The 27159-nt window shown below is 37.2% G+C and overlaps 1 protein-coding gene across 1 annotated transcript in view; it reads right to left on the bottom strand.

The window, feature by feature from the left end:
- LOC122815301 (deleted in malignant brain tumors 1 protein-like) overlaps positions 1-27159 on the bottom strand; it is a 1941982-nt gene that overhangs the window by 1578751 nt on the left and 336072 nt on the right. The window contains 2 exon segments of the mRNA XM_044087678.1: positions 1832-2094; positions 10595-10609. Of these exon segments, the coding sequence (XP_043943613.1) occupies positions 1832-2094; positions 10595-10609 (278 nt within the window).

The following is a 27159-nucleotide window of genomic DNA, read 5'->3' as shown; positions in this document are numbered from 1 at the left end:
AGTTGCAAGCCCCCTTACACCCTTTTATGTGGGAGGATCTCCTCCATCCCACACTTACTTAGATTACTAATGCTATGGTCTCTCGAAAGTAACAAAAGAGAAAAACAAACACTGTGAGTCATTGCTTTCTTGCAGTTTTCAGATAAACATGAATCAGTTAAATCTGATTTCAGACAAATACGTTTCAGTCAATTGCATTTCAGGGAAACAGCTGGTACCTTAGATAGATAGATTGGCACATTTAGAACATGGAGTGCATTATGAAATAAAAAAAAGCTTGTTATGCACTTCTCTGGCTTCAAAAAAAATTACAGATCTAGGGTCCATTTTATGTCTTAGCCTGTCATTAAGGAACGGTTTCACTGGGTAGCTGTAAATACATTGGGGTCACTAGTAACCTCTTGCAGTGCAGGCAGGGTGGTGAAGACTATGACACTAAATACCATGAAGTTGTTAATCTGTCCTTCCTTGAAGCAGGAAAAAGAAGTAATTGATTGGCTGGAAATTTTAAGCAGAAAGAAAATTTCCTGTAAGGTTCTCCCTGACTTGGGTTTGAATTTCACGTCCGAGCAAATGGATTGTCTGAGGCTGCAGTGCAGAGTTTAATAAATGAAAACCATCTGTATCACTTTCAAACAAATGGAATGATAGATGAGTTTAATTCAACCATGAAAACCATGGTCAGTAGATTTGCAGAGCAGTTAATGAAGGATTGGGACTAGTATCCATTCTGCATCCTCTTTTTGCTGACAGTGGGGAGTCAAGAATGCAGATTTTATCATTCAGTTATTGTATAGCCAAAGGATGATGGAATGCTGTATTTAATTGCAAACCACATCCCTTCAGCCTTTGTACTTTATGGTGTTTGCAGCTGAGGTATTCCTCTATCATTTCTTTTATTGACACAGTATGAGAAACAATTTTTTGAATGTACTTCACTTCTCTTAGCATTTTCTGAAAAGTGTGACCACTAGTGATCAGTACCTTGCTGTGTTTGTTTATCTTTATTTTTTCTCTGATATCCTTGAGTATACTGAGTACATTGATTAGCCGTTCCCCGTTATCCTCATTACCCTTTGATGTTTCTAATTATCTTCTCTTATGATGTTTCAAGAGAATAAAACATGGCTTATTTAAAATATTTTGCTGCCCCCACAGCAGTAAATTATATCACACTGTATGTTGATTCATCTCTGAGAAACTTACAGACCTGCATCCCTCCAGGTAGATCAACAATGCTATAAACAATGCAAAGCAGTGAGAACACAAAGACATATTTACCCAACCAAGGCTTAAATCAAAAGATGAGGTCATGCGCATAACAAACAACTCACCCTTACTCACTCAGCAAATCCAGCATTGCAAGAAATGAAAAAAAAAGCAGTTAGCTATTCAATCTTATTATTAAATGTTTCATTCCTGCTGTATGCTGTCTCTTTAAAAGTCAAATACATAATTTATTATTATTTTTTAATGTATTTATTATAAATATATATTATTTATGTATAAATATTCGAAATGTACACAATGTTGTAAATATCAACAACAAATGTTATTGTGTCTGTAATTGTTTTTATTGTATTGTATAATGTTCTGGAGCTTTTCTCCCCTGGCCTCCACTGAAAAAGGGCTATTTGTAGCACAGTTGGACTTTTCCCAGTCAACAAATGTAAAATAAATAAATACGTACTTTTTATACTTCAGTGTAGATACATGTTAATAGACAGAATTTATAAAGTAGGTGTTGTTTAGGTGAGTACATAAATGTAATGCTCATGCAATTACCTTTGCACTGAACTCCAACGTCTTTACTATGGTTACAGTTCTGTACCTTCCATTGACTGGATTGGCATCGTTTCAGTGAAAACTCAGATCCTTCACAGTTTACATCATTCAGCATTATTTGTCCAATTCCTTGTCCATAATGAGCTGTCCCTGGTGCTGAAGCAGGATCACCACACCCTAGTTCTCTACAGACAACATCATCCTCCTCCTTTCCCCAACCATCGTCACATACTGTGCCCCATTCATTATCATGAAAGATCTCCACTCTGCCAGCACATGGATGAGGACCATTTACTAGTCGTAGTCTCACTGAAACAAAAAATGTAAGATAATAGGAAGTAATGAATGTATTACTTCTTACCTTTGTAATAAACTACTTCCAGAAGTTCATATATACTTCTTTCAAATGGAACATCTGCACTAAGTTTTTCAACAAAAGTGCAAACACATTATTAATAACTGACACATATTAGGGGAAAATATTCAATAGATTTAGTGCAGTTAAAGAAACAGAAAACATAAACAGTGTTTTATTCATATGTGCAAGATAGTTAAAGTAAGCAAAACAGAAATATACTCAACCTGTACATGATATGTTCTTAACACTAATGCAGAGAGAAATGACACAGATTAAGAAATCAACAGCTAAACTGGATGCAGTTTAGTTTATTTAGTACATAAGACCATCAGCACCATCATAAATAACCTTAAAGCAAGACAGAGTAGAAGGCAGACACTTAAAAGTGGGATCAGTAACGTGCAACTTTTGTTTTATATACTAATATTTACTTTTAGGTCTGGATACCATTCTGCATTCAGTCTCCTATAATGTCTAGGTGTTGTGAAATCCTATTATAGATATGACCTTCACCCATTGTATATCTCTCCACAAACGGACCCCCAGTCTTCTATTCTGCAAATTACTCTTTCCAATTATTATTATCATATACCCCACCTTTCAAATGCTCAACCTGACCATTTCCACTTTCATATAAGTGGATTCAGTATGATATAATAAAAGCAACTGCATATGTGAGGAAGTGAGGTATGGCCATCACCCTAATGAAAAAGTGCATAAGTCTCTGACTATATTCTAAGATCCTTGCTTCCTTTCAGCATATCTCTTGACTACTTTTTGAATAATTTCCAGCTGTTGCCCATCTGAACTAATAGTTATATGTTTGAGGACCTGAACACCAAATAGTGCCAACATATCCCTGATGACAGCAGTATGGCCTAAGAAAGAATGCACCCTTTCATCTCCCATGTTGAGCAAAAAAAATTTTACCCCTGAGTTCTTCTAAGTTCCTGAAAAACATTTAATTGTAAACTGAGGCCACTACAAAATCCAAATATTTGTAAAAATCCACTTCCGTAATATCACTGCATGTCTCCACCCCATTACCATTTCTGGAACTGGAACTATTTGCTACAGCTACATGAAAATTATCTTGAAATGTTACTTCATTTACTTCACTTTTATGTCATTCTATAGAGACTCCTAATATATATTAAAAGGACAAACTATAACTATATGCAAATAGACACAAGGGTTTTCATTTACTTTAGCTTCTGATCTTTTATGCACTTTTATTCTTGCTGAGCTAATTCTTCAGTCATCAGCACAAATAAACCTGTGGAAAAATGCTGCCCCAGTCTTGTTCCATGCAGCATGGGGTCTCCTCTAAAATGTACCATGATGCAACTCATGAAAATTTGGGGTATCATACATAGATCATATACAAGATAAAAAAAGCTAAACAATGCCTTTTTTAGTGTAGTAAAAAAGGATGTCCATTCCATTCCGGGGGGGGGTGTAAGCTATTTTTATATCTGTTAAAACTACCCATGCATGTGGGAAGTCTAAGATTCCTCTTCTAATGAAAAGGATTAAGTGATCACCATTTATCACAACTTTCCTGTTTTTAACAAAGTCATACTTACCCTTCTGAATTAATATTGTGAGAATCTGCTTTAATCAATGATCCAAAACTGTCATTAATATATTGATATATAGATGATTGGTGGGATAGTTATATCAATTCCAGTATCACATATATCTCCTTACCATTTCAGATGAGAATAATTTTATCATGTGTCATTAATGCGGTCACTTTCTTGGAACTTTTAATATTGTTTTTAGGGTCTAACAACTTTAAAGTACATGGAACATGGTGATTGCACTCTGATATTGTAAAAAGGACATACCAGTTAAGTAGTTCTATAGCACAAGACCCAGTCTTAAAATCTATTAAGCACCCCTGCTCCAGCTGTTGTGATGACATATTGGTCTAGGCTGTAAAATCTGCCAGCACTGGTCAGCAAACAGGAGTGGCAGAATTAAAAATGGATTTGTTTCTGGCTGTTGTCTGTGCTAGTAATGTGTCCTTGACTTTTTGTAACTTAAGAGAATGTGCAATACTGTCTTTTTGACATTACTCGCCAAGTGTTATACGGCTTTGAAAACCAGCAAAACACATACCATTCTTTTTTCAATAACTATTAGTAAATGCAGCAGATAAAGCTACATGCCCTACAAAGAATTATGATTGGGTCTCTGATCTTAACCGATTATTGTGTTCTCAGTATGGACACTAAGATTTACCTCTTGAGCTTTGCTCTTAAGGTGAATTTCTTGGCATCCATGTTGTGAACACATAATAAGGCAGTTGTCCTCGCTGACCTGATCATAATTCTCAATATTTAGTGTTTTTTTCATACTCAAATCCAAACTAAGCTAGTAGTTCAGATTCTACTACAAACATAAGTACTAAATGAAGTTTTTAAATGCTACTACCACTATGTCCCTTATGTTTGTGGATTTAGTTTTCTGTATTTTAATACCTGTTTCAAGAACAGTTTAGAATGTGTAGTTGATCTTCATCATATCTTCCTCATATATTATATTCACTTCAAAGTAAAACATTTCAAGTTCTTTGAGTTGTCCTCTGTCAATACTCAAAACCCTTATCTTTCCTCTTCCAATTAGTTCACTAGCATAACATTTTTTTCTTAAATGCTCCTAAACATTGCACATTGCAGTAATTTCCTTGAGTTTCTTTATACAATTCTCACTTCAGTTGAAGACTTCCATTATTACTTGCTCCTTTCTTCTCTTCAGAAACTTCCACAGTACATAATATATATAATATATGCAGATTTCTGATGAAGTTCAATGTAAGTCAATAAACAAGCAAACAAAAACGTTCAAACCTAAACTGTGGCTCATGCATGGTTATTTTCCTAGATCACCCAGGTTTTTTAGTACCAGTCAGTTTTCACTTTTCAGTTTTTCTGTTTGTCTACCTGGTTTAGAGCTACAACAGCATATATATATATATATATATATATACACACACACACACACACACACACACACACACACACACACACACACACACACACACACACACACACACACACATACACACACACACACACACACACACACACACACACATCCGTATACCTGGAGAATATCTGGAAGCCATCAGAAATATCTTCTTCTAATGCATTCAGCTTCAGTGTAGTCTTTGATGACTTTTTTTTTTCAAGTAGCACCTGAACGTTAACACTTCATTAGTCAAGGTCTCAGTTCTGTAATTTGCTTTATTCCAGTCATAGCTCTTTTGACTTTTCAAGACTTTCTTTTCCTTACTCCTTCATCTAACATTAAATTAGACCACAAGGCTGTCTTTGCCCTGTTTTGCTACAATATTTTTACTTCACATTTCCTTGAGTAATTATCTTGTAAGATTCTGCTAATTAACTTTGTCAATCTGCTATGCTTAACACCATCCCTTCATTTCTAATAATCCCATCTCTACTTCCTCTTTAGTTTCCTAAAACATGATAATTGAAATCTTAAGCATTCAGGGGTGTGATCTGAGATATGTATGTGCCTTGCCTGACTTCTTTCCTTTCATGAATAGCTTACTTATAAAGAAACATATTAAGTCTACTAACTAGCATGTCTCCCTTCACTCCTGAGAATCTATACTGTCTATCCCTTCCATGCCAGTATCTTTGAGCTTCCAGTCAGTTATTCTCTCCTTGACCTGCTTTATGTTTTTCATTTTTGTGATATGGATTTCCTTCTGTTCACATAATCTTCATAAAAAAATAATGACAGTCACTCTCAAATCACCATCTATCAGTTCCACTCTACTATCCCTCCTCATCTGATCATATCCAATGAAGAAGTCTGCAAAATGTTTGGTCATGTCAATTATTAATTTCTCTCTACTGTCATTTCTTACTTCAGTAACAAGTGTTCTTGTTCTAAACTAAATAGCCACACAAAGTTTAGAACGTCCAAGAAATGTAACACTACTTTATTAAAATCCTTTGTTCTAGCAGGAACACATTAACAAGTTTCAGACACTAAGCCTCATTTTTTCATAAGTGCTACTTAGCATATTTCTATCTTTATTTTGTGGAACATATTTCCCTTTAGATGATGGTAACAACCCCCTTTATTCTATATCATGAACTGTTCACTAATGGTCTCCTATCCCTGCCCAGTCAGTATCAAATGCTGTCCTCTGATGTAAGGTAGACAATGACAAATAAAAACAAACAATTTTCAAAATAATTATCAACTGCACTTGGCCCAATGAACACCTTCAAGAATAACCATCACAGAGGAAAATAACTTCCTCCAACCCATGCCCGAATCAGAAAAATGGTTATCATTCTCTTAAAGCTTTCTAGCAATTAGCAAATTACTATCTAACTGGTAACATGAGATGCAGTCTTTAGATATATATGCTACAAGAAAAAGAATATTCTTAAAACAGATGTCAGTGCATATTTGTGCGCAGCATCAAAGACACACAGATTATTAACTGGTCTTCTTTCGGCTTTTCCTGGTTAGGGGTTGCCACAGCGGAACTCCGGTCCACTAATGATTGGCAGTAGATTTTTTTTACAGTGCCGAGTTGCCAGCCCGCCGCCCAACCTTCAACGAAGGCATGCCCATTCAAGCATGTCTTTCGAACACCACCCAACTGCGGGTAGGACATGCAGACTCTACAGAGAAGGCACTCCAGCCGAGAATCGAATGGAAGAACCTCTTGCTGTGAGGTGACAACGCTACAGCTGTACCGCCATGACTATACACACAGAGATTATTAACTACCAGTCTAAATGCAAAGCTCAACTTCAACAATTTAAAAAAGTCATAAAACATTGACTACCATTCAAAAAATAATGATAAAAATAAAAGTTTGACATCATGGCTACCTTACAATATTACTATTAACAAAATTATCCTCTGTAGAAATATCCAAAGATCCCCTGCACTGTTTAAATATCACCAATGCCAGCTTAATTTTCTGTGGAACATGAGTAAAATAAGCTAATGTTTAATATTTGAATACTTGGCCCACACGGAGGGGAAAGTCAGACTGACTTTTTCACTCTGGACATTGAACTATGTCCATTCAGAAGCTTCATAGAGTCAAGTATCATAATATGTGTTTACATGTTTAAATACCTCCATGGATTCTTCTCCCACTTGATAAGAAAATTTGAATCTATCAGTTGTAAGTAAGATAACAATGCAAACTAAGTAATATTATCAAAAAAAAAAAAGAAACAGCCTCTTTTGCAAACTATATTCCAGTACTGTTAGATGGATTTCTGATGCAGCAGAAGAGAGGTGCTGCACTGTGTGTGTGTCGTCCTTCAGATAAGATGTTAAACTGGAACCCTATCTGCCTGAGTTGGTGGTAGCCCAGGTAGACATAAATGATCTCATTGCAGTTTTCAAAAAGACTAGGGGTCCTTTACTTATATACAAAATAAATTTTATTTACAAAATATTTACATATTTACAAATATTTACAAGTGTACAAATTATATATATATATATATATATATATATATATATATATATATATATATATATATGTATATATATATATGTATATATATATATATATATATATATATATATATATATATATATATATATATATATATATATATATATATATATATATATATATATATATATATATATATATATATACTTTTATATAAATATATATATATATACTTTATATATATATATATATATATATATATATATATATATATATATATATGTGTGTATATATGGGTCTACTTTGCTTGATTGCAAACTCACTTCACTGAAAATGAAATTACTAGGACCACTTCACTGAAAGCTCACATAACTGAAAACTCACTTGACTGAAACTCACTTAGTTGAAAGTTATATATGGCCTTTTCCCCACTGTAGTGCAATTCTGGAGTTAGCATATAAAGTAAGGGGGGCGTGGGGGGCACAGCACCCCACAATGTGGGGTGTGGGATGCGATGCCCCCCACATATGTTGGTTATATATTCTCTTCTGGAAACAGTTATTCATTGGACTTGTAAGTATCACTGTGTATAGTTTAAAATGTTTATAATATGTGGGAGGCTACGCCCACCACACCCCCCTTACTTTATATACTAACTCCAGGATCACACTACATTCGGGAAAAGGCCATTTATAACTTTCAATGAAATGAGTTTCAGTCAAGTGAGTTTTCAGTCATGTGAGCTTTCAGTGAAGTGGTCTCAGTGATTTGACTTTCAGTATAGTGAGTTTTCAATCAAATGAAGTAGACCCATACATATATATATATATATATATATATATATATATATATATATATAGGTATAACCATTTCATATGACTGAAGTTTCAAAACTTTGAAATTTATATGGTCAAGTTCTGAAACATCAAATGTATTGAACAGAGATTGCGGCGCAATGCGGATCAGGAAATTTACCCTTTTCCTCACTGTAGTCTGATCTCTGAGTTGGTATGTTTAATTTGCAGAGGCTGTGGGGGTAGAGGGTGCAGGAGGGCAAGCCCCCTGCACAAATGTAAAAAAAATGTAATATTTTTCCTTTTATGTTCGGTGTTTCAAAACTACGATCATATGGTCTCCATCGTATGAGTTTATTACCATCTTGATTTTACTTAATATTGTTACTAAAACCCATTTACCATTACACATAATTTCATTTCTTCTTTCATGCCATATAATCCACATAACATAAAATAATTTTTTATCTATTCTTTTAACATATTTTAATTCTATTTTTATAATGTCATATTTAATCATATCCATGTTTATTTTACCTCCTTCTTTTATAGCTTCAAAAAACATCTTTACATTGTGTTCCCCTATAACTTTTTTACAGTTTTACATTTTAAAAATACGTGTTCGATAGTGTATTCTTTTTGACAATGTAAACATATTCTATCACTTTTCATTTTATATTGCATATTTCCTTTAAATGACAATTTGTTAAGTACCAGTCTCCATAAAATATCTTGACATTCTGTTTGCTGATTACACCATTTGCTTCTTATTTTTATAGCTTTAATTTTTCACAATGGTTTTACATTGTAATGTTTTATCATTACATTCTTATACCATAGGTTTCATCTTTTTCTATATCATCAAGTTTTATTTTCCACAAAAATATTTTTCTTAATATTTTATTTCCTCATTATATACCATTTTACTCTTTTTACCATACTCCCACATTTATTACACTCATATTTATACAATTTTACTACAAATCTCTCATCTTTTTCATTTATCCACTTTTAACACTTTGTACAAATTTAATGAAGCAGCATATACCACTGGGTAAATTAACCCTAAACCTCTTTTTTCTTTATTTACATAAAAAAAACTAATCTTCTACTGGGTTTAATCTAGATCCTCCATATAAACAGGTTCATAGGTAGGTACTAGGCTATCTGCTCGAAGACATTTATAAGCCTAGCTGGAATGTGTTGGGTTTCGCCGCCTCCTTAGATTAGTTCCTTGTGCCTCTGTCCAGCAGATCCAATGAAGTAATCCCTGGGGTAAACTTTCTGTTTCCCATCCACTCGTCAAGGTTTCTCTTGAAGAGGGTAAGCGAGGAGCTCTGCCTAATGTAGATTGGAATCTTGTTCCAGAGCATGGGAAGTCTCTGGGACAAGAATCTATCCCTCCTGCACATCCTATTTATTGTTGTGGTGAGGTTTAGATCCCTGGAGCATGTGGCTCGAGGGGATATGGTTTTCTTTAGCTGGAGCATGTCCATCAATTCTGGGTTGGACATGGCCTTGTATGTCAGGCAGAGATCACCTCTGAGTAGGCGGTATGCAACCGAGTACAGCTGGAGTTTCTTCAGTCAAGCTGCATAGGGCATCTGTTTGAGGCCAGTGATCCTCTTGATGAGGAATTTCGGTGGTCTTTCCAGTTGTTGCAGGTGTTATGAAAGGTACATCCCAAATGGGGCATTGTACTCTATGATGGGTCTGATGAGTGATGTGCAGAGGGGCCCAATGACCCCTTTTGATCTGGATGCAAACCCTTTTGTGATTAGGTGGGCCATATAGAAGGAATTTCAAACCACTTTGGCAATGTGATTATCAAAGGAGAGGTTACTATCTACTTGGATCCCCATTACATCTTCCGTATTTAGGGGGCTACCAGCTATGTGTTAGTTTGTGGGTACTTTGTTTTTTCCAAAGGGGATGACTACACACTTTTTGGCATTTAGCTTGAGGCCATGGTTTTGACACCAGGTATCTGTCTCAGCGAGACTCTTTTGGAGGATGTCTGTGTCAGCCGGAGAGTCAATTATAGCCCCTAGTTTGCAGTCGTCTGTGAACTTGGTCAGCCATAGTCCTTCTGTGCTTGCCTGTACCTCTGAGAAGTATATGCTGAACAGGAGGGGTCCTAGGACTGAGCCCTGAGGAATGCCACTTGTAACCGGTTTAGAGTCAGACCTATCTCCGCAACTCCTACCATGTGGGTTCTGTCTGTGAGCCAGTTGGCAACCCATCTCATGACATAGGGGTTTATGTTCAGCCTGGTGAGCTTGTCTATAATACCTGAGTAGGGTATGGTGTTGAAGGCCTTTGCAAGGTCTAGGTAGGCTGTGTGGACCACCTTTCTCTCGTCTAAAACCTTAGTAACTGTCTCAAAGAAGTCCACCAGGATTAGGAGGCATGATCTGCCCTTAACAAAGCCGAACTGGGTAGGGTCCAGTGTTTGGAGGTTTTCAATGTCTCTGTTAATGAGATCCATGATGAGGCACTCCATAGCTTTGCAGACCAAGCTAGTCAGGCTTATAGGGTGATAGTTCCCAGGGTCTAGTGTGGCTCCACCTTTCTTGAGCGGAATAACCGTTGCTTTGCACCACTCTGTGGGCATGTAGCCTGTGGAGAGGCTGAGTTTAAATAGTGTGTTTAGATGAGGGGTTAGTTCATCTTTGAGCTCGTGTAGAAAGCAGCCTGGGACACGGTCCAATCCCATTGATGCTGTGTTTTTGGCTGTGGAGAGGGCTGTTTTAAGCTGAGTGTCTGTGATTTCAGGGGCACTACATTCTTCTGGTAATAAAACTGTATTGCTAATCTCTTGCTTTCTTCATTCCATGCTTCCTCATTTATCTTTTTAATTCCTTTGCCTGTTTTTATATCTTCCTTGTTTTCCTTTATCTCCAGCCATATTGCAAGATAAGTCATTCCTGTTTCCACTACCTCCCTTCTCCTATAACCAGACCTTCTGATACTATAAAATAACATATTTCAGTTCTATACCTACTTCTTTTGTAAGTCCATGAATTTTTGTTCCAAAGTTCTAAATAATTACATCTTATAACTTTTAACATTTTTCTTATATAATTTATTTTCTTTTAATGCTTGTCTCTTAAATCCCAGTTAAAATCTTCTGTTATTATAATATTCATATGTATCACTACATAGTCTAAAATCCAATGTGATAAGCTTTCCCTTACTTTACAATTATTATAAGCATATAATGTAATAATTATGTATACTTATTCTTTCCATTTTAAATCTACAATGGTTAATATTTCCATTTTTGCTAAAGTTGCATCTAATATCTTTATTGTATTTCTACAGAATATGGCTATTCCAGAACATCTCTTATTTACCAAATTCCAGATTATCTTTCCTCTCCTTAGCTTCTGTGTTTGGAAGGGTGGCGTAATGGTTAAGGTGTTTGCTTTACAAACACAAGGTGCAGGCTTTGAATCTCACAAGGCATAATTGGCTAGGCTTAAAATGGCTCGCAAGGACAGTTAGCCTAGTACTAACCTATAATTCAAATTCTTCGTTTGTTAAAAATCTCACGTCTTCCAATGTAATTACATTTACTTCACATGTATTATACCACTACAAAATTTATATTCTTATTATTATATTCTTAATACTATTCACATTTATAGAAATCACTGTAAAATTTTCATTTTCCATTTTCTTTAAATTTATACTTTCCTAAGTTGATACCTAATTACTAGATTAACTTTCTTATTATACCATTCTAAGTCTATTACATTTCTTTCCCCAAGGTGAGACACTAACACTGCATTTGGTGTCTGTGAGTCAAACACCTTAACCATTATACCAAGCCCCACTCGTTAGCTGTATAGAATCTGTTTCATCCACTTCTTTTCTTTTTCCTTCTGTACTTATCCCTTTAAATTTTTGCTTCTGTCTTTTTCCCTTTTACTGATTGAAATTGTTTTTGTCCTTTGACTACCTCCCAATTTATGTCGTCATCATCACTTAATTCAGAACCCCTCTTTAATGTTTTCTCATCAAATTTTTCTTCTGTTTCTGTTACATCTAAAATTTCTTTTTCTTGTTCATGTTCACATTTTTTCTTTTCCTTTACTCTTATTTTCACTTTTCAGCCCCTCTATGTCCAATTTTGTTACATTTGTAACATTCCATTTCACATTTTTTGCATTATGTTCCAATTTCCCATGACTATAACATTTTTTGTCACAGTTACTTATTAACTGTCCCTTTCCACAAAAACAAACAAAACAAAAACAAAAAAAAAAATAAACATGTTTTGGGCTGTCTCCAGTATTTTACAACATCCCAATCACCCATCACATTTATCATGCTTGGTATATGTATAATTTTAACATGATATTACAATCCCAGCCACCAGTCTATAAACCCCTTTTGTCATAAATGTTTGCAATGTCCAATACTTCTTTACATAAAGCTTTCAAATGTCCTTTCAAACTCTCTTTCTAAGTATGTTTGAAATTGCACATGAATTTTCTTTTTTGTTTCCCTGTTAAATGCTTTTAACACATAAAGATTCCATGGGTTATACTCTTTCTTTTTTCATATTCTCCAATAAATTTTTCCACTGAAACAACAGTCTCAAATATAATGTCACAAAATATCTCTTTTTAATAAAATGCTCTTATATCATATGCTTTAACACCCAAAATAGCTATTAAATTGTCCCACACTTTATACCTGTCCATTTCTTTGTCTTCTTTAGCTTGAATCCTTACCACACACTTTGATTTTTCATTTTCTGCTGGCTTTGTTTCTGTCACTCAACATTTACCTTCTTTTACTTCTCTTCATGTTTTCTTTTCCATCTCAAAAAGCAAAAAAGTGAGCATAGGAACATTCAATATCCACACTTTAATGCGGCAATACAACACTTAACACAGCAAAGCTTTTGGGTTTCCTCTTCCCCAGTGCTTAAACAATTAATAAACTTTATGACTGATTATTGTATTGAGCACAACTTACTACAGTGATAAATTTTGGTTTTCTTCTTCTTTTCCATCTCACCCTATTCTTAAGGATTGTCTGTGCATCCTCCTTTTGTATTTTCTCCATAATGTCCCCTGGAAATATATCCCTCATTTTGTGGTTCACTCTGCAACACTATTTCTTTAAATAAATTAACTTGTAACCCTCCTGACTGGAAGGTTATAGTTATACATCCATCTTTTAATGATTCATCTCCATCAAGCAGGTTTTTTGGAAGATTTTCAAAAGAATCCTGCACACATTCTCTTGTCTCAATATTTGCTTTGTCCTTCATTTCTTTCACCAATCCATCATCTCCTTCTGTCTCCATTTGCCTCCCTGTTTCTCTGTGCTACCTCTGCACCTGGAACGTAAACAGGAAATACTCCTCCAAAATGTGTCCCACTTGCAACATTGACAAGTCGAGGAAGTTCCCTGATGTCTTCCCTAAAATGTCCCTAGTAGCATAAATATTATCTTGGGACTTTCCTGAAGAGGATGCTGCAATCCTAGTGAGATTAACCTGGTCAACAAAGTATAAATACATAAATACAATATGTATTCATATCTTCAACGCAATAAAGTACTTTTCACTGAATGTAACATAAGAAGACAAATCACTAGCTTTTACAAAATGGATTCCAACTATACAGGAGTTAAGTTATACAGCTAGATGAATTAGACATAACTTATATTTGCTTCACAGTAGATATTTCTGGTGTGAAACTGAGTCAGTATTCAGGGATGAATCAATGCATTTATGGCTAAACTTAGACCTGTATTCCAACTATATTATCTTCAGGCATAACAATATTAATTTCTGCTTTAATATAAATTAAACATCCAAAAGAAGTAATTGCATTGCTCTAGCCATTCAAAGAATCTGAAATTGAGCCATTCAGAGAATCTGAAATAAATTTAGCCTTTCAAAGAATCTGAAATAAATTACCATACAGAATAAGAATTATAGATTTTATTGCAGCATTCAAGGTAAATCTGGATGCTTAGATGGGTCATGAGATTTTCAGTCCTTTCTTTATGGTATTAATGTTATTTTGACTTAAGACACTCCTACCAGTCCCATCTGTTCAGCTCTATCCCAGCTCTATTCCAGTCTAGTGTCACTAGCTCATTCTACCTAATACAGAGAGAACATTTTTGAAGGGGAAGCCACTTAGGTCCTTAATTTTTAATTATCTTCTGTTTCTCCTTTCTCCCTTTCCACTTTACAAAAAAAAATCTAAGCTTGTTTCCTGCTTTTCCTGTAACTAGTCTAGTCCAGATACAGATTTTCTGTAACCAGGACTGTTTGTAAGATTCTGAGCCTCCAAAGCTTTTCTGTGTTGGAGGGAAGCCTTCTAGCTTATCAGTGGGAGTGGTAAGCATCAGGTAGCCTATCCACCACAAGAGTGGTTTCTGGCCCAGAAATTGTAGTTTATTGTTCATTTGGGCAGTTTTTCCATTTTTTTCAACTTTCTGGTTTAAAAGCTTGCATTTGTGCTTGTTTCCCACCTTTCCTGTAAGTATTCCAGTCCAGATACAGATTTGTAGTATCCAGGACTGTTTGTAAGCTTCTGAGGCCCCCAAGCCTTTCTGTGTTGGAGGAAAGCATTCTAGCTTAGTGGGAGTGGTAAGCACTAGGTAGCCTATCTACCACAAGATCCAGGTACAGATTCTTAGTTTTAGCACATGAATTTGCTTATCCGTGCTCAGCTCTTGTTCAGAACTTGTTGTAAGCACTAAATAAGCTACAAATTACTACAGCACTCAACCTTCCTCCTTACCTAGAGGAAAACAGTTTTTGTACTTTCCTCACTTGCTTAGAGAAAAACAGGTCTTGTACTCACTTTCCTCACTTGTCTAGAGGAAAATATTTTTTTATTCAGGCATATCCAAGGGTCAGCTCCCAGTGTTCTCTCCTGTCTATCTGATGAATCTGGGCATCTTGGGGCAATGAAGCAACTGCCTCATGTACACAGAAAACCCTCTCCTCCTACCACCCAACAGCACAACCTATGAGAGATGCACTTATCTAGCCAAACTGGAGGTAAAGCTCTCTCCAACCAAGATTGACCTTGAGGAGTAGGTAAACACTTGCACCACACAACAATCATCACATAGTCCCACTAAACCTACACCACCAAAATCCACACATAGAAACATAAAACCATTCATTGAGGCTCTCAGTAATAATCTGCTCAAGCAACAGAGACCTCCAAAGCAGAAACACAAGCAACCTCCACCCCCAACACAACCCAAATGACACATAGTCCACAGACTCAGTGTGCTAATAAACCACAGCCCATAAGGCAAAACAATGTACCCAACACACTAGTCATAGGTGACTCTATAGTCAAGCAAACTGATGTCTCACTCACCAGGCTAAACAAGGAGAAGGTTACTGTCAGCTGTTTGTCAGGTGCCAGGATCCGCCACATAACTCACGCACTCAGGTCACTCCACAACAAGAACAAATATGACTCTGTCATTGTCCATGTTGGCGTGATCTACCTGAAATGTACCTCCCTGGACTACATGAAAAGAGACATGGAAGAGCTCTCTGATCTTGTAGCCCAGGCAGGTATGACTCTAGCCCTGAGTAGCATCCTGCCATCACCCAGAATGATACCACAGTACAAGGACAAAATGGTTGATTTCAACACTTGGTTAAGCTTCTGGTGTCATTCTAAGGGGATCCATTATCTGACTGCCTGGTACATAGTCGACAGACCACAATGTTTTGCCAGAGATGGCCTGCACCTGTCGCCCCTGGGATTCAGCATACTGGCTAAGTCTCTTGCCGCCCCTATAGTGCCTTTTTAGGCAAGGATCAAATGACAAATTCACCACCATAACAGGAACAGGCAAGCAAAAACTGAGGGTAATGCTACTCAATGCTAGAAGTCTAAATCTCAAAATGCACTCACTCGAGGCACTCCTTAAAATGGAGAACATCAATATCTGTGCAGTGACTGAGACTTGGTTCTAGAGAGTACCCCTGCATTACCAGGCTATAACTCATACCACACCTTTCGACCATCTAACCTGGACCAGAACACCAAAGACGGAGGTGTGTCCATATCGATTAAGGATAGCCACACCTCCAGGCTAGTTGCACAGCATAATACATCCAAGGTTATCCAAGTGCAACTAACTCTGGGCAAAACTGCAATCAAAATTGTAGCTTGCTACACCATGCCCCTGGATTCCCACTCCTTTACTTGATATACTGAAAAATATTAGGGTTCAACCAAACACCCTAATAATGGGTGATTTCAATTACCCCACCATTAACTGAAAAAAACTACTCATGTACCAACTCCTTTGCTCAACACTTTTTGGAGTTAATAAATTCCAATGCCCTGGATCAACTTATCCACACCCCCACCAGTGGCAGCAATATCCTAGACCTAGTCATTGCCAACATGAGTGAACGGTGTTCCTCACCTGAAGTCAACTCCTTGTTGGTCAGATCCGACCATAATCTAATCACCCTAGATATCCGCATCCCACCCCGACCCACATTAAGGAAACCATGGTAAAAAATTTCTCCAAAGCCAACTTCATGCTTCTTAAGACAGAAGTGGTGAACTTCATGACACCCATGCAGATGGACAATACAGATACGACTGCTGAATCCTACACAAATGCACTCTATAAGCACTTACACGAGTGCATGGATCGTGCTATCTAAAACAGAACCAAGACGCTGTCCTCCAAAGAAAGGAAGCCAATCTGGTGGTCCCCTGCCATAAACAAACTCTACAACAAAGGAAGAAACTGTTGCAAATAGAGTAAAATCCCATGAGTGAAAGAGCTCCCTGGTCAGCCTCAGTAAGAAGCTGAGATCCCTTATAAGATCCTCCAAAGCTAGCTACGAAAACAAAATCACCACTGATTCTAAGGACAACCACAAAGCATTCTATAGCTATGTCAAGAATCTCAATGGCAACACCCAGATCTGTACTGAGCTACAGCACAACGGCATGAAAATTACAGATCCAACTGATATTGCCAACATCCTGGCAGATAGGTTCAGTGCTAACTTTACCCTCCTCTCACCCCCTAAAGGGCCCTTATCTATACAGGAAGAATGCAGAGTGCCTGTAATCACATCTACAAAGGTACAAGCTGCACTCTCCAAAACCAAAAACACAGCATTCATGGGACTGGACACCATCCCAGGCTGCGTTTTACACAAACTTCAGAATTAGCTGGCTCCCCATCTAAGCACGATGTTCACTGATAGTCTCACATCAGGCTTTGTGCCCACTGAATGGTGCACAGCAACAGTTATCCCACTCTGCAAAGGGAGAGGCACCACTGATTCTTGGAACTATTGCCCTATTAGCCTGATGAGCCTCGTCTGCAAGGCTGTCAAAGGAAAAATATACTTTAAAAATTATCAAAACACGGTAGGTTCAGGTTAAGGTACTTTAATCTTGCAGCAAGGAGACAAAAATGTGCTATTACAGAGATTGTCTAACTAGAAACAGGAAATACTTTCATTTTTATACATTCTCTAACTAGACATGACCTACCAAGCTGATGTAACAGATTACCACCTTTTTCATCATCATCTGTTGACCATCATTCAATGAATTTCTTCTGATTTATCAATTTTTATGTGAAAGTTCTTGAGGAAAACTACATGGCCTTGGTTACTACCAGTTAGATACATGTTATGTTACCATTCAAGGTACTATGGCTAATTCAAACACAATGCTAACAGTTCATTTCTCTAATAATCCTTTGTCTACTTTATCTCTAAGCTACTGCAGCTGCACATGTTCTCATGCTTCGAACAGAGCTGATTGTTTAAAAGCATTACATTAACAGATTATAGTATTGTTCATTCATTCGTTCCTGACCTAGCAGATAAACACCTGCTTCTCAAGTACATTTCCAAAAGGCATAAACATGAATATTGCTCTGCTAGCAAGTACTAGGTCAGAGGGCATCTTGCAAGTTTCAGAAAGCATACTGCAGTTTTCAAAAAGCATCTTTTTCAGTCTCATATGAAACTCAATTTATATATAACACAGTGCATGAAAAATAGAATGAAAAGCATATTAAATCACTTGATTATTAATTGGTATTAAGTATACACACATTAATACATATTTTTCTAACATTTCCCTCCTGTTAATACTTTTTAATTCTATTTTCAAAAAAGAATAAACAGTTTGCTTCTTTTCCTAACCTCTTCCAATTAGGATTTGCAGTTAAGAAAGTCATTCAGTTTAAACTTTTATGAAAGTGTTTCACATTCTAGCAGCTCTTCAAATTCAGTACTTTGATACATAGTCTCAGATACTGATATATCTATGAATTCTTTGATTAATTTCTTCATGCAGGGGATTCCACAACAAACACAAACTCCTATTAGGAGTAATCCTACCCCAATGGCAATCAATATGTTCATTAGGATGGAACCCCACCCCCCAAATACATTCTGGAAAAAGTCTGTCAGAGGGTTTGGGCCTGGTTTGGTCATGGCCGACACTTGCTGAATTACCTCGAGATGATCGTTAATCTCATGCTGATGGTCAGGAATAAACGCACAGCATTCTTCTTTGATCAAAGTGCACGTCCCACCCCTCGCCGCTAGGGTGAAGTCAAGAGCCATTCGGTTTTGGAGTACTACAGTTCTCATGGCATTCAGTTCATCAGTTATCAGTTCAAGAGCAGAAAAAGTCACATTGCTCATTACTTCGAGAAGTGTAGACAGTTTCCGCAGTTCCCAAATTGATTTAACTGCACCATATGCTGGTAATATGCCTGCCCACAATATGACAGCATCACTTAAGTCCATGTGCACAAGTTTGGCTCCCACATTGCGATGGTCTTTCCAGCCTGCCTCGATCTGTCCCACTGGATTCTCAGGTTCCTTAACAGTCTTTTTGGTCACATCTCGGGTATTCCGAATATTTCCCTGAGGCAAAACTGCAGTGTGTCGTATGGCCGGGACCAGGTAACCCAAAAAGCAACTGCCAGACCAATTCTCAGGTAACCATTTATATGCCTTTTTACCACATACAAAATAACAGTCTTCTACTTTAGTTGTTACTTTGTTACGAAATGACTGCCCTGCATGAAACATTTTCCTATCTATTACAGATAACTGTTTAAAAAGTACAGGATTACGTTGTACTTGATCAAGAGTCTTATGCATAGATTTCAAAAATTAATCATAATCTGTATTACAAGTTCCACCTAAACTATTCACTTTTGTATAATACTTATACTGTACTGTAACGTTACACTTACTCCATCCCACTTGGATGGTATCATTTTTGTAAAAACATACAATTCCTTTTTGTGTCACAGGCAAATACAGTGCTACCTTATCATATGCTTTAATAGCAACTGTGTCAAAAAACAGATATTTCCAGGTCTCATTGACCCCCAGGGGGACAGCAGTCATCAATAAACCCCCGTATGCTGTTGGTATGGCCGTGCAGACCCAGCAGTTGGAAACATTAAAAGTCTCAGCATATACACGTGTAATTGCCTGATAAGTGTTAAAGTTCGGATGCCAGTCTATGTTTGGCTCATTACGTTTAATCAGTTCAACCTTTGTGGCAGGAAAAAGGAGTGGCCACAACAAAAAGAACAATGTGATCAGCATAGCTATCAAAATGATCATACAAGTTTTCTGAGGTTGTTCAGTGTCTCTATTTACTCTGTACCTGGTCATTATGTCCTCGTTGTTCAACAGTAACAAAGTTTTTGTCCAATTCAAAGTTCTTGACCAATTTACAGTGTGTCAAATGAATCCAGGAAGCTCGCTCCACGATCTTGACTGCAGTGGGTGTCAACAGCAGTACCTGGTACGGTCCTTCCCACTTCGGAGAACTCCAGTTCTTTTTCTTCACAATCTTCACCCAGACCCAGGTGCCTGGGGCTACTGGTGCTTCCGATTTCGGTTGTTCTTTATCTGAAACAGAATTTAACTGCAAAAGTTTGTTATTCAAAAATCGTCTCATATACCCTGTAAGTGAACTGTCAGCCTCTTGCTCTGCAGACATGAGAGATTTCCACTGAGGTGTATAATATGCCCTCCCAAACAAAGTTTCAAAAGGAGTTAACTCTTTGCATTAGGAACAGTTCTCATGCTCAACAGTGCTAAAGGCAAACATGCACCCAGTTCTTTGTGTATCACTATAAAAACCCTTATTCTTAAAAATCGGTACCAAAACACTTTTTCTCCATTCCTCAGGCATCCTTTCACTTTCCAAGATTTCACTAAACAATCTAGTTAAAACCTCCACTGCCATTTCAACTAAACACCTCCATGCTTCCACAGGTATGTCATCTGGACCAACAGCCTTTCCATTCTTCATCCTCTTCATAGCTATCCTTACCTCCTCCTTGCTAATCCACTGCACTTCATGATTCACTATCCACACATCATCCAACCTTCTCTCCCTCTCATTCTCTTCATTCATCAGCCCCTCGAAGTACTCTTTCCATCTGCTCAACCCACTCTCCTCGCTTGTGAGTACGTTTCCCTCATTATCTTTTATCACCCTTACCTGCTGCACATCTTTACTAGCTTGGTCCCTCTGTCTCCCCTCTGTCTACAGGTCCTTTTCTCACTCCTTAGTGTCCAACCTTTTATACAACTCATCATACGCCTTATCCTTAGCTTTTGCCACCTCTCTCTTTGCCATGCACCTCATCTCCTTATACTTTTGTCTACTTTCTTCATCTCTCTGACAATCCCACGTCTTCTTCGCCAACCTCTTTCTCTGTATACTCTCCTGTACTTCTTCATTTCACCACCAGGTCTCCTTGTCCTCCTTCCTCTTTCCAGATGTCACACCAAGCACCTTTCTAGCCTTCTCTCTTACTAGCTCTGCTGTAGTTACCCAGCTATTTGGTAACTCTTGACTGCCACCCAGTGCCTGTCTTAACTCTTGCCTGAACATCACCTCACAATTACCATCTTTCAATTTCCACCATTTGATCCTTGGTGCTGCCCTCACACTCATCCTCCTCTTCTTGATCACCAATGTCATCCTACAAACCACCATCCTATGCTGCCTTGCTACACTTTCCCGTGCCACCACTTTACAGTCTCCAATCTCCTTCAGACTGGCCCTTCTACATAAGATATAATCCACCTGTGTGCATCTTCCTCCACTCTTGTATGTCACCCTATGCTCCTCCCTCTTGTTAAAATACGTATTCAACACAGCCATGTCCATGCTTTTTGCAAAATCCACTACCATCTGACCTTCTGCATTCCTTTGCTTAACACCAAACCTACCCATCACTTCCTCATCCCCTCTGTTCCCTTCACCAACATGCCCATTGAAATCTGCTCCAATCACCAGTCTCTCACCCTTGGGTACAGTCATCACCACTTCATCCAACTCACTCCAAAATTTTTTTTCTCATCCATCGCACATCCAACTTGTGGGGCATATGCACTAACAACATTCATTATTACACCATCAATTTCCAGCTTCATAAACATCACTCTGACAGTTTTTTCACCTCCAAAACACTCTTAGCATAATGTTCCTTTAGGATAATACCTACGCCATTTCTCCTCCCATCCAAACCATGATAAAACAATTTGAACCCACCTCCGATACACCTAGCCTTGCTCCCCTTCTATCTGGTCTCTTGCACACACAATATACCAACCTTCCTTCAGTCCATCATATCAGCTAGCTCTCTCCCTATACCAGACATACCGCCAACTTTCAAAGTTCTGACTCTTACTATCACAGTCCTAGCCTGTACATGCCTTTGGCCATGCCTTTCCCCTCTTCTCCTCCTTCGGCCAACAGTAGCCCAATTTCCGCCAGAACCCTGTTGGCCAACAGTACTGGTGGTGGTCGTTGTTAACCTGGGCCTCGACCAATCCGATATGTATATGTGTACTTTTGTCTGCATGTATGATTTGGCAAAATTTTATGCTGGATTACCTTCCTGACGCAACCCTCCCCATTTATCTGGGCTTGGGACTGGCACAAAGAAATGCACCGGTTTGTGCATCCCCAGTGGCTGGAAAACATAAACAGTGTTTTATTCTTATGTGCAAGATAGTCAAAGTAAGCAAAAGAGAAATATGCTCAACCTGCACATGGTATATTCTTAACACTAATGCAGATAGAAATGACACAGATTAAGACATCAACAGCTAAACTGGATGCAGTTTAGTGTATTTAGGACATAATACCATAAGCACCATCATATATAGCCTTAAAGCAAGACAGAGTGGATGGCAGACACTTAAAAGTGGGATCAGTAACATGTGACTTACGTTTTATATACTACTGTTTGCTTCCATGTCTGGATACCATTCTGCACTCAATCTCCTATAATGTCTAGGTGTTGTGAAATCCTAGTATAGATATGACCTTCACCCATTGAAAAAATCCCTCTGCAAACGGACCCCAGTCTTCTATTCTGCAAATCACTCTTTCTGATTATTATTATCATATATCCCACCTTTCAAATGCTCAACCTGACCATTTCCTCCTTCATATTAGTGGATTCACTATGATATAATAAAAGCAACTGCATATGTGAGGAAGTGGGGTATGGCCATCACCCTAATGTAAAAGTGCATAAGTCCCTGACTTTATCTTCTAAGATCCTTGCTTCCTTTCAGCATATCTCTTGACTACTTTTTGAATAACTTCCAGCTGTTGCCCATCTGAACTAATAGTGATAAGTTTGAAGCACTGAACACCAAACAGTGCCATCACATCCCTAATGACAGCCATGTGGCGTAAGAAAGAAGAATGCACCCTTTCATCTCCGATGTTGAGCAAAAATTTATTTTACCCCTCAGTTCTTCTAAGTTCCTGAAAACCATTTCATTGCAAACCGAGCCCACTACAAAATCCAAATATTTGTAATAGTCTACTTCCTTAATATCACTGCATGCCTCCACCCCATTAGCATTTCTACGGTGAACTAGAACTATTTGCTACAGCTACATGAAAATTATCCTGAAATGTTACTTCACTTACTTCACTTTTATGTCATTCTACAGAGACTCGTAATTTATATTAAAAGGACAACATAGAACTATATGCAAATAGGTAGAGGTGTTTACTTTCACTTTAGCTTCTGATCTGTAATGCACTTTTATTCTTTCTGAGCTAATTCGTCAGTCATCACCAAAAATAAATCTGTGGATAAATGCTGCCCCAATCTGGTTCCATGCTGAATGGGGTCCTCCTCTAAAATATCCCATGATGCAACTCATGAAAATTGGGAGTAACATACATAAATCATATTTAAGATAAAAAAAAGCCAAACAATGCCTTTTTAGTGTAGTAAAAATTATGTCCATTCCATAGGGGTGGGGGAATGTAAGCTATTTTTATATCTGTTAAAACTACCCATGCATGTCGGAAGTCTAAGTCTCTTCTTCTAATGAAAAGGGTTAAGTGATCACCATTTATCACAGCTTTCCTGCTTTTAACAAAGCCATACTTACCCTTCTGAACTATTAGTGTGAGAATCTGATTTAGTCAATGATCCAAAGCTGTCATTAATATCCTGATATATAGATGATTGGTGGGATAGTTATATAAATTACACTATCACATATATTTCTTTACCATTTGAGATGACAGTAATGTTATCATTGGTTATTAATGGTGTGACTTTTTTGGAACTTTTAATATTGTTTTTAGGGTCTAACAACTTTGTAGTACATGGAGCATGGCGATTACTCTCCAATATTGCAAAAAGGACATACCAGTTAAGCACTTCTATAGCACAAGACTCAGTCTTAACAACTGTTAAGCACCCCTACTCCAGTTGCTATGATCATATATTTCTCTTGGCTGTAAAACCTGCCAGTACTGGCCAGGAAGCAACAGAAGCAGAATTAAAAGCAGATTTGTTTCTGCCTGCTGTCTGTGCTAGAAATGTGTCTCTGCCATTTTTGTAACACAAGAGAATGTGCAATACTGTCTTTCTTACAGCACTCACCAGGTGCTGTATGGCTTTGAAAACCAGCAAAACACTTAGCATTTTTTTCAATAATTAGTAGTAAATGCAGTAGATAAAGCTGCATGCACAACAAAGAGTTATGATTGGGTCTCCAATCCTAACCAATTATTATGTATTCTCAATATGGATGCCAAGATTTGCATCTTCAGCTTCGCTCTCAGGGTGAATTTCTTGGTATCTGTGTTTTGAACACATAATAAGCCAATTGTATTCACTAACCGGATCATAATTCTCAATATTTAATGTTTTTCTTCATACTAGAACCCAAACTAAGCTAGTAGTTCAAATTCTGCTACAAACATAAATAAGTACTAAATGAAGTTTTTAAATGCTACTACCACTATGTCCCTCATGTTTGTGGATTTAGTTTTCTGTACTTTAACACCGGTTTCAAGAACAGTTTAGAGTTTATGGTTAGTCTTCCTCATGTCTTCCTCATAAACTTTATTAACTTCAAAGTAAAACATTTCATGTTCTCTGAGTTGCCCTATCTCAATAGTCAAAACAGTTATTTTCCTCTTCCAATTAGTTCCGTCATAAAATTTTTTCTTAAATGCTCATAATCATTACACATTACAGTGATTTCCTTGAGTTTTGTTTATAAAATTCCCACTTCAGTTCAAGACTTCCATTATTATTATTATTATTATTATTATTATTATTATTATTATTATTATTATTATATATAGATAACTGGAGAATCTCTGTAAGCCATCAGAAATATCTTCTTCTAATGCATTCAGTTTCAGTGTAGTCTTTGATGACTTTTATTTTTCAAGTAGCACCTGAAAGTTAACACTTTATTTGTCAGTTGGTCAAGGTCTCAGTTCTGTAATTTGTTTTATTCCAGTCATAGCTCTTTTGACTTTTCAAGACTTTATTTTCTTTACTCCTTCATCTAACATTAAATTAGACCACAAGGCTGCCTTTGCTCTGTTTTACTGCATTATTTTACTTCATATTCCTTGAGTAATTATCTTGTAGGATTATAATTAACTTTATCAATCTGCTATGCTTAACACCATCCCTTCATTTCTAATAATCCCATCTCTACTTCCTCTTTAGTTTCCTAAAACATGATCATTGAAATCTTAAGCATTCAGGGGTGTGATCTGAGATATGCATGTGCCTTGCCTGACTTCCTTCCTTTCAATAATAGCTTACTTATAAAGAAACATATTAAGTCTACTAACTAGCATGTCTCCCTCCACTCATGAGAATCTATACTGTCTATCCCTTCCATGCCAGTATCTTTGAGCTTTTAGTCAGTTATTCTCTCCTTGGCCTGCTTTATGTTTTCCATTTTTGTGATGTGGATTTCCTGTTTACATAATCTTTATAAAAAATAATGACAGTCACTCTCAAATCGCCATCTATCAGTTCCACTCTACTATCCCTCCTCATCTGATCATATGCAGTGAAGAACTGTGCAAAATGTTTGGTCATGGAAATTATTCATTTCTCTCTACTGTCATTTCTTACTTCAGTATCCAGTATTCTTGTACTAAACTAAATAGTCACACAAAGTTTAGAACTTCCAGCAAGTGTGACACTACTTTATTAAAATCCTGTTTCTAGCAGGAGCAAGTTAACAAGTTTCCAACACTAAGACTAATTTTTTTTTCATAAGTGCTACTTAGCATCTTTCTATCTTTATTCTGTGAAACATATTTCCCCTTAGATGATGGTAACAACCCCCTTTATACTATGTCATGAACTATTCACTAATGGTCTCCTACCCCCACCAAGTCAATATCAAATGCTGTTCTCTGATGTGGGGTAAAGAAAGACAAAGACAAATAAAAACAAACAATTTGCCAAATAATTATCAACTACACTTGGGCCAATGAACACCTTCAAGAATAACCATCACAGAGGAAAATAACTTCCTCCAACCCATACCCAAATCAAAAAAATGGTCATCACTCTCTTAAAGCTTTCTACCAACTAGAAAATTGCTATCTGATAACACAACATGCTGTCTTTAGATGTATATGCTACAAGAAAAAGGAATAATCTTAAAACAATTGGCCATGCATATTTGTGTGCAGCATCAAAGACACAGAGATTACTAACTACCAGTCTAAATGCAAAGCTCAACTACCATTCAGAAAAATAATGATAAAAATAAACCCTGAAATCATGGCTACCTGATAATATTACCATTAACAAAAAGATCCTCTGTAGAAATAGTCAAAGATCCCCTGCATTGATTAAATATCACCAATGCCTGTTTAATTTTCTATGGAACATGAGTAAAATAAGCTGATGTTTGATATTTGAATAGTTTGCCCACAGGGAGGGGAAAGTCAGATTGACTTTTCCACTCTCTGCATTGAACTATGTCCATTCAGAGGCTTCATCCAAAATCCTAGAGTTGGGTATCATGTGTTTACATGCTTAAATAACTCCATGGACCCTTCTCCCACTTGGTAAGAAAATTCTAATCTATCAGTTGTAAGATGACAATGCAAACTAAGTAATATTATCAAAAAAAAACCAGCCTCTTTTGTAAACTATACTCCAGTACTGTTAGATGGATTTCGGAAACTACAGTGCAGTATATGAGAAGTGCTGCACTGTGTGTGTGTGTGTGTGTGTGTGTGTGTGTGTGTGTGTGTGTGTGTGTGTGTGTGTGTGTGTGTGTGTGTGTGTGTGTGTGTGTGTGTGTGTGTGTGTGTGTGTGTGTGTGTGTGTGTGTGTATGTCATCATACAGATAATATGATAAACTGGGATCCCATCCACCTGAGTTGGTGGTAGCTCAGGTGGA

The sequence above is a fragment of the Protopterus annectens genome, chromosome 1.part1 (genome assembly GCF_019279795.1).
Source record: "Protopterus annectens isolate FY-2018-M chromosome 1.part1, PAN1.0, whole genome shotgun sequence".
Taxonomy (NCBI): domain Eukaryota; kingdom Metazoa; phylum Chordata; order Ceratodontiformes; family Protopteridae; genus Protopterus; species Protopterus annectens.
Note: the sequence above shows the minus strand (reverse complement) of the source record. Positions and strands in the feature narration are given on the sequence as shown.